At 32.6% G+C, this 9,533-nt stretch overlaps 2 protein-coding genes across 2 annotated transcripts in view; both read left to right on the top strand.

Annotated features, from left to right (window-relative positions):
- LOC107729593 (cGMP-dependent 3',5'-cyclic phosphodiesterase-like) overlaps positions 1-6,277 on the top strand; it is a 127,938-nt gene extending 121,661 nt beyond the window's left edge. The window contains exons 6-9 of the mRNA XM_016540174.1: positions 1,644-1,699; positions 4,206-4,262; positions 5,404-5,554; positions 6,237-6,277. Of these exons, the coding sequence (XP_016395660.1) occupies positions 1,644-1,699; positions 4,206-4,262; positions 5,404-5,554; positions 6,237-6,277 (305 nt within the window). The remainder of the gene's footprint in view (positions 1-1,643; positions 1,700-4,205; positions 4,263-5,403; positions 5,555-6,236) is intronic.
- A 1,135-nt stretch (positions 6,278-7,412) lies between these two features.
- LOC107729592 (cGMP-dependent 3',5'-cyclic phosphodiesterase) overlaps positions 7,413-9,533 on the top strand; it is a 32,325-nt gene continuing 30,204 nt past the window's right edge. The window contains 2 exon segments of the mRNA XM_016540173.1: positions 7,413-7,430; positions 9,132-9,206. Coding sequence (XP_016395659.1) covers positions 7,413-7,430; positions 9,132-9,206 — 93 coding nt within the window.

The following is a 9,533-nucleotide window of genomic DNA, read 5'->3' as shown; positions in this document are numbered from 1 at the left end:
TGTGAGTATGAGTATGAGTATGTGTGTGTGTGTGTGTGTGTGTGTGTGTGTATGAGTGTGTGTGTGTGTGTGTGAACAAGGGACTTGATTTCTCTCGGTGGTGTAAAAGCCCAGAGACAGTGTGATAATGAAAGACGTTTTAAAGAGTGAGAAATTTTCATTTACACCGCTGAACTTTTAGTCCACTTTCATCAGATTTTCCTAGTTTACCTCTCGCTCTCGCTTTCTCTCTACTTGTTCCCATGGTGACTATCGCTATGTAGTACTATTTTTACCAGAGTAACAATACAGCCTTCAGATTCTTAGACAGCAAACATAAAGAAACCGAGTGTGTGAGAGAGACAGAGTTCATGAGTGTGTGTGTTTGCAAAACAATTTATTTCATTCTTTTATTTTTTTAACATATATTTGTATTATTTGTTTGGTCACATCACATTACATATATATAAATAAATAAATAAATATGTATTTGTATATAGTATATCAATATATACATCAAATATAGATTTGTTTGTTTGTTTTAAAGAGACAGTTCCCCCAAAAAGACAATTTGCTGTTAATTTACTCATCGTCAGATCATCCAAGATGTAGGTGACTTTTTTTCTTAAGTAGAACAGATTTTTAGTTGAAACGATGGTCCTTGGTGATTCATATAATGCAAGTCAGTGACTACTGGCACTTTGAGAGTTAAAAATGCATATCAGGCAACACAAAATTAATACACATGACTCCTCGTGATATATTGGTCAATATGGGGTGCTGTGTGTACATTAATGAGGAAAAAAAATTAACTTAAATGATTTTAGCAAATGGCTGCAATATAACAAAGAGTGAAAAATTTAAGGGGGTCTGAATACTTTCCGTACCCACTGTATATATATACTGAGATCATGATACTGTATATTGAGATTATAAAGCGAAACGATTGATCTGTGCAAGAAACTGAACATTATTTACAACACTGTAATCCAGAGCCTCAGGCAAACGGTTCAGTTTGTGAATGAATCATTCTTTTGAATCGGTTCTTTTCAGTGAACCAGTTGAATCAGTTCATCAAATCGGACTGAATGATGCTGATGAAGACGAGTTTATTCACTTTACACGCTTTAGACATGTAAAACGTCTGCAATTTTTGGGTGCTTTAATAATAGAATTGCGTATGACGTCACTGAACCAGTTCATTGAAAAGAACTGTCCGAAAGAATCAGTTCGCAGAAAAGAATCAGATTTCCCCGTTTGCCTGAGGCTCTGGATTACAGTGTTGTAAATAATGTTCAGTTTCTTGCACAGACCGATCGTTTCGATGTATCAGCAGCAGCCACAGGTTTTAATGTTGTGTTGCCTGTATGTGCTTTTTTGACTCTCAAATTGACGGTAGCCATTGACTTGCATTATATGAAGTTTCCAGCTCACAGTTTTTGTGTTTGTGATATTTTGAATGGATTTCAATCGTTTCAAATGTGAGGCATTTTGTATTTAGTGTGTGCAATTCTTGGATTTGTGTGTAAAGATTTTTAAAAAAGAGGCAAAGTTTTGAAAATGTGTGTAAGCAGCTGAAAAAACTGTAATTCCTGTTAGATTCACCTACATCTTAGACGGCCTGAGAATGAGTAAAGTTGCTTTAAGTTGTGTTTTTGTCTCAGTGCTCATCATTCCTCTGGTGGACGATGATGAAGGGAAGGTGATCTCTCTGATTCTGGTGAGTTCTGCTGTAATTTCACACACAATAGTGCTGTAGTGATGCCTGTGATCTCTCTCTCTCTCTCTCTGTCTCTGTTTCTCTCTCTCTCTCTGTCTCTCTCTCTCTCTCTCTCTCTGTCTCTGTCTCTCTCGCTCTCTCTCTCTCTCTCTCTCTCACCTCTGAACCATTGAATCAGTGAATGTCGTGCAATCCCTCTCTTTGAGTCATCCGAAATTCGTTATAGCTCGTTATTTTTAACGAGCTGCCTAATGTTGCGCTTTTACAGGCGGCATTAGTCCAATTAAAGTGTTTATTTCTAATTGAGTAATAAAACTGTATGGTTTTATGAGATTTTTGAGTGCAGGGGAGACGCTTTATAGAAAAGAAACGATTGTGACGGAGCGTATCACATCAAGGACATGTTTAGAGCTTCTAGAGAGTCTTATTTATACAATTATATGAATATAAATATATACATGTGAATATTTTCAAAATATATACTATATGTGTGTGTCTTTATATATACATAATAAATATACACAGTACACACACATATATTTTTTTTTGGTCATTTTTATTAGTTTTTTATATTTTTAATAATGTCTATATTATTATTTTTTTAATTATTTATTTTGTAATTTAAGTACTTCAATTTACACTAAACAAAAATAAGAAATGTTGGCTTGCCAACAAGCCGGATAAGTAGAATTATTATTTATTTATTTTATTTTAAGTAACGAAAATGGTTAGCAAGTTGGAAAATAGAAATGAAAATGAAATGAAGATAGAATGAAAATAGTGAAAGGCAACAAAAGTCTCGTCCATTTTGCACATAATGACACGTCGTGCAAATTGTCTTGCAATCATTGGCTGCGCTTCAAAATTGCAACAGCAAAAATTGGGGTTGAATGTGAAGTAGTTTGAACTCTGAGCCTCGTGCTCCACACTCGACCTGCGCTTGTGCTTCACATGTAAAGAGACGCGGCTGATGTTTGAGTGTTTGCAGAGCGGACGGTTCAGGAGCGTTGATCTTCAAGAGGATGAATTTAGAGACGCAGTTTCTGTTTCTGCTGGACAGCATGATCAAATCTCTGCATGCATCATGTTTAAAGCACCGTCAACATCAAAGAAGAGCTGTTGCATCGAATTCTCCACCTTCAACCAGTGTTATTTTTACAAGTTATAGATTTTGTTTTGTGTTACATTTTATCTTTATGTTTTCTGTTTTCACTTTAACTTTATTTTTATTTTTTAGTCATTTATTTTGTTTTGTCATTTTTATTAGGTTTTGTTTTTTTTAATTATGTCTATATAGTATTTATTAATTTTATTTTATTTTTAGTTTGAGTTATTTTAGTACTTCAATTCACACTAAACAAAAATAAGAAATGTTTTGCTTGCAAACAAGCTGAATAAGTTGAGTTTTTATTTATTTATTTATTTATTTATTTTTAGTTAATAATAATAACCATGCATTCAATCATAAATTTCAAGACAATTTTTTGCCAAACTCCAAATATTTATGTGTTGAATTATTATTATTATTATTATTTATTTATTTATTTTATTTTTTTTATTTTTTTTAAGTAACGAAAATGGTTTTAGTTAATAATAATAACCATGCATTCAATCATAAATTTCAAGACAATTTTTGCCAAACTCCAAATATTTATGTGTTGAATTATTATTATTATTATTATTTATTTATTTATTTTATTTATTTAATTTTTTTTAAGTAACGAAAATGGTTTTAGTTAATAATAATAACCATGCATTCAGTCATAAATTTCAAGACATTTTTGTCAAACTCTTGTATGTTGAATTAATAAAAAATGTATAATATTTATTTGGTGAAATATTTATATATATTATAGTCATTTATAAAATGCATAATTTTCCACATGTCTAGTTTAAAACCAGTCACTTACAAGGTTTAATTCCCTTAAAAGTTTGGGGTCAATATGATTTTTTATTTTTAAATGTTTTTAAGTCTCTTCTGCTCACAAAGGCTGCATTTATTTGAGAAAAAATACTGTAAAAACAGTGTCACATGATCTTCAGAAATCATTCTAATATGCTGATTTGCTGCTCAAGAAACGTTTCTGATTATTATCAATGTTGAAAACTTTAGAAATCTTTTGTAACATTATAAATGTCTTTACTGTCACTTTTGATGAATGTAGTGCATCACTGATGAATGAAAGTATTAATTTCCTGCATTAAAGACAGCAAACGCTCTCTAGTATGTGGATCAGAGCTGCTGTTCGACTTCATGTCAGTGTTTTAGTATCCGCTCTATTAGATCAGTAGCGTGTCTCGTGGGAAAGGTGTTTCGAGTGTCTCTCTGGGACTCTTGCAGACGGACGCAGGGTCAAAGGTCACAGTGTGACCCCTAAAGCAAATGAAGCGTTTCCCCGGAGAGAGAGAGAGAGAGAGCTGGCAGAAATAGAGCAGGTGGTTTGCTGAAGGATGTAATGAATTGTGTGATTTCTTTGACTCGTGGTGTCTGTCGCTCTCTCAACAGCTCTGCTGTAAACCGCTGACAGAACAAGATGAACAAAACCTCAACATCCTGGATATATATATATATTACATTTACATATTATATTAATATAATATATTATTTTATAAATTTTCCTAAAATAAGATTTGCTTCCCACTGAAATATGAAACATTCATTCATCCATTCATTCATTCCAAAGAATAAGACTCACAAAATGTTATTTAATTATTTATTTGCTTAATATTATATTCATATATTATTTATTTTTAGATTTTTTAGACTTTACATGCATACACGACAAGATTGACAAAGTGAAGGAAAGCAAAATCAAACTACAATCTCAGCTGACAGTGTTGGGAAGGTTACTTTGGAAATGTAATAGATTACAGATTACAAGTTACCCTACTTAAAATGTAATAGTAGTGTAACTATTTCAGTTAATTTATTAAAGTAGTGCAACTGATTACATTTGATTACTTTTCTAAATATTTAATGTTTTCGACTGTTAATAATTTTCAAAAATGTAAACCAAGCAGGGTTAAACTTACAGTAGCACTCAATACTGTCAGACTTTCAGAATCCTCCATAACTTGAATTATTATAATTGACAAGAAACACTGGAATCTCTAACAGTGCCCTGAAAAAAAATATAGTTAATCTTAAATAATAAATATACATAAACCCAATAGAAAATAAAACGAATAAAACAAATTGTCGAATAAGCACGTGTCCTAAACTCCTGAAACATTGGTGTCTCATGTTTTAGAGCAATCAATGCAATTTATGAAAGAAATCAATTATCAATTAATCTGTGTGTGGGTGTGTAAAAAAAACAAAAAACAAATAAGATGTAACCCCCATTGTAATCGTTAACATTTTCACAAGTTTCCATTTATTTTGTCATTAAATTACGTAATTTCATTACATGTAACTAGTTACTCCCCAACACTGACTATTAAACTGTCTGCTAGAGATTTGGATTTGTGGCGGAAGAAAGTAGTTCTGCACACAGAATGTTTTTTAAGACACTCAATGGTTGTTTCTTATTTATTTACACACAGGTTCCATCGAATTGTTGTATAAACGCAATATCACACTCGTTAGCCATCGCTCTATATCAGCACGGCTGTGATTTTACATAGATTTACACTTTCTAGATAAACATTACTACATGTGCATGTGACACTGTTTATATTGTGTGTGTGTGTGTGTGTGTCGTCAGCTCACCGTGGCCTGTAAGCGAGTCAGAGACATTCAGAGATGCTCCAAACGGCCACACGCTCAATCCCACAATGCACCAGCGGAGTCCAAAGCCAGAGCACAGGCGGAGGACTACAGAGAGCTCGACCGCAAGATCCTACGGCTGTGTGGTGAGAAACACACAACACACACACACTCACACAAATACACACACACACACTTAATACAAACACAGCAATATGTGCCTATATCAACGTAACAAAAACGTGCCAGGGTCACGTATTGAACCCGCGTTTTAGCCCCACTCACTGGACGTTTCACTTTGAAACTGCGGCGTAACGTGCAGTCAGGAACTTAATAACGGTGCTGCAGAAATGCATTTAGAGGCATGTATTTTTACTTACAAATTGTAATCCGTTACCGATTCCAAATTACATGACAAAAATTGTAGTTAGTAACGTAATCCATTGCATTACACATTTTAGGTTATGTAATCAGACCAGAGATGTTCACAAGTCTTTAACTTGGAGTCCGAGTCGAGTCTCAAGTCATTTAATGGCTCACTAAAAAATCCCATTCAGAATCCTCATGTACTGAAATCTTCCTATTTACGAAGCTATTTTATATCCTTATGAATGAGGAAGGTCGGCTGAGATTGTGATAAGAGTGTTATTGAGACGCCTGCAGCTCCTCGTGAAGGTCACTGATCTACAGTCCCTCTGGACTCTCATTCAGTTACAACTAGGCCAAGAAACAATTAACCTCAGTCACAAGTCAGACACACACACACACATTTCTATTCAGTGTCGTTAGACTTTGTGTTGAGAGGGAACAGAATTAATTGTTTTGCAGGTGACGGCTCTGTTTCCAAACCTAGTGAGCTGCCTACATAGACAGCACAGCTGTGCTCCCTGATACAAACGTTCTTCCAGTAACATTAATGAAACATTCATTCAAAGTTATCTGCTCTTTAATAATGTTCTTAGCACAAAAACAAATTATTTATATAAAAAATGTAGAATGTTTATGGATATTTTTTTTGTGAAACTTGTTTGTCTAACATTTCTTAAATGTTGCTACTTGTTTCAGAACGTTCAGAGAACAAAAGTAACGTTCCCACATTGTTTGCAAAATGATACAATGGAATGTTCCCTTGATGTTCACATTATCAGGATTTTTTTTTTTTTTACATTTTAAAAATGTAACATTCAGAACTGAACATAATGAACATAATGCTTTCATAACTTAATGGGAATGTTAGCAAAGTATTCTTAGAATATGTTTTATTTTATTTTAAACTGCCTGTTTTTTTATTTTATTTTATTATTTTTGTGTCATGGATAAATGACATTCATGACCTGTACTTGCTGTACACGTTAAGAGTTTTGACTACTTTCTGTATTATTGCCAAACACAATTTTTTATTTAATTTGTTTATTTAATTTTATTTGATTTTATTTGATTTGATTTTATTTGATTTTATTTGATTTTATTTGATTTTATTTTTTAATTTAATTTTATTTAATTTAATTTAATTTTATTATTTGATTTGATTTGATTTGATTTGATTTGATTTTATTTTATCTTTTTGTTGTGTCATGCATAAATAACATTTTATTTAACTTCCTTATACATGAACACACAAGACTCTCACTCCAGTAAATGAGGAAAGCAGATCAGTTGTGCTGGAAGAACGCTTTCACCCAGCGATTAAGCATTTGTTTTTGTTTTTCTGAAATAGTTTTGTTTGATGTTCCAAGTTAACGTTCCCATACGGTCTGCAAAATGTTAAAATGTAATGTTTTTTTAATGTTCCTTAACCTAACCCTTACCAAGAAAAACATTTTCAATCGTTTAAAAACTGCACGTTTAAAATGTTCGGAGAACATTCAGAAATAACATTTTCATAATGTAATGGCAATTTTAGCAAAAATATATCAGAATATATTTTTGTTAGCTGTAATTGTGCTTTCTGTGACATTTAGGGGACAAACTATCATTATCTTGGTATAAAAACAACAGAAGTCAATGGACAATCACAAGAAGGTACAAATCCAAATGCAGTCAGATCAGCAGATGAGTTTGTCGTGTCGTTTGGAGCTGATTTATGTTCACTTACAGGTCATAATGTTTATTGCTGCTCGCTGTTACGGACACACACAGACACACACACACACACAGTCACACACACACAGACACACACACACACACACACACAGTCACACACACACACACACAGACACACACACACACACAGTCACACACACACACACACACACACTTTCATTTCCATTACAGCAAGCACCATCCCTGTTTTTGTCTTTGTTTTCAACGTTTCTAACCCGTCTGTGAATCACATTATCAAATACGTTCAAAACAACTGTTTTAAAATGCAAATGCATCATCAAATCAGTTTGTTTGATCAATATATCAAGAATAATCTTTATCAATATTGTTAAATATATAATCTAGACAAGACAGTGTGCTAAATTTTTATGCCATGATGTGTTATTTATACATGTATTATTTGTGGCCATTATTGCACTTTATATGTGTTTTTATATTCATCTAAAACACCTTCAGGAAGCAAAAACAATATATTTTTTTAATTGACTTTGTGATATTTAAATATTGACCTCCTAATAAATATCACACGATGGAAAAACAGCTGTATCAAACTTTTATTTTATTTTTTCTGTTTCATTTTATTTTATTATTTTATTAAACCGCCTTTTTATGTTTGTTGATTTTATTTCATCAAATGCCTGTTTTTGTATTTTTATTAATAACAGTCTTATTGAACTGAACAGAACTCGTGAGTTTATTGAAGCAGTTATTTTATTTTATTTTATTTTATTAAATGGCCTGTCTTTTATTATTTTATTAAACCGCCTTTTTATGTTTGTTGATTTTATTTCATCAAATGCCTGTTTTTGTATTTTTATTAATAACAGTCTTATTGAACTGAACAGAACTCGTGAGTTTATTGAAGCAGTTATTTTATTTTATTTTATTAAATGGCCTGTTTTGTATTTTACTTTATTTTTTATTAAACTGTCTGTTTTTGTATTTTATTTTATTTTATTAAACGGCCTGTTTGTTTTCCTTTTATTTGATTATTTGATTACATTTTTTTATGTTGTTGTTGTGTCATGCATAAATGACATTCATGACATATACCTGCCTTACACACAGACGTTTGAGTCGTAACCCCTTTCTGCGTTATTACCGAACACAATTTCATCTCCAGAATGCAATAATCCCTGAAATGATATGATTTCTTTACGCCGTTCATTCTGAATTAAGAGAAAACATTTTACGAATGGCTGGTTTGAAAAATGAATGTTGTCTGTCGCCTCTCCGAATAAATCACTCCAGAAGGTGAAGAGGCCAAGCAGCGTTTCTGCGTTTCTCTTTCGCTCGTTCAGTGTTTGTGTCTGATTTAATATCTCACTGTCAGATCTTCCTGCACTTTACTGTGGTTTCTAATAATGTTCTGTTTAGTCGTTCTGTGATCCACAACATCCGGAGGGACAGAAAATCCAATGCATTAAAGCAGAGGGAAGAATTTAATACAATATCCCATAATTTTTTTAAGGAATATTGAAAATGGTTTAAAATAATAATGCCTACAAATGTCATGAAAATGAATAAAATCTTTAAAAATCATAGAATATTTTATTTTTATAGTCAGTATATATTTTTCTAGTTATTATAAGCATTGATGTGTGTGTGTTTCTCTTTCAGTTGCAGACAGAAACTCAGTCGCAGTGCTGCTGTTTACTGCTGGTCTCTGAAGACAATCACCAACTCTTCTGTCAGGTGACACACTCATAAATATATTTATATTGTTTCTGAAAGAGTCTTTTCTGCTCACTGAGGCTGCATTTATTTGATGACAAATACAGTAAAAATGTTGAAATATTATTACAATTTAAAACAGCAGTTTTCCAGATGCACAGGTAAAATGGCATGCAAAAATCACTGCTGATTCATTATGTGACAAAATAAAAAACATTTTGACATTTGACGTGCACACACACACACACACTCTCTCACACACACACACACACACACACACACACTCTCACACACACACACACACACACTCACACACACACACACACACTCACACACACACACACACAC

The sequence above is a fragment of the Sinocyclocheilus rhinocerous genome, unplaced genomic scaffold (genome assembly GCF_001515625.1).
Source record: "Sinocyclocheilus rhinocerous isolate Xijiao unplaced genomic scaffold, SAMN03320098_v1.1 scaffold1719, whole genome shotgun sequence".
In the NCBI taxonomy this organism is placed as follows: Eukaryota; Metazoa; Chordata; class Actinopteri; order Cypriniformes; family Cyprinidae; genus Sinocyclocheilus; species Sinocyclocheilus rhinocerous.
Note: the sequence above shows the minus strand (reverse complement) of the source record. Positions and strands in the feature narration are given on the sequence as shown.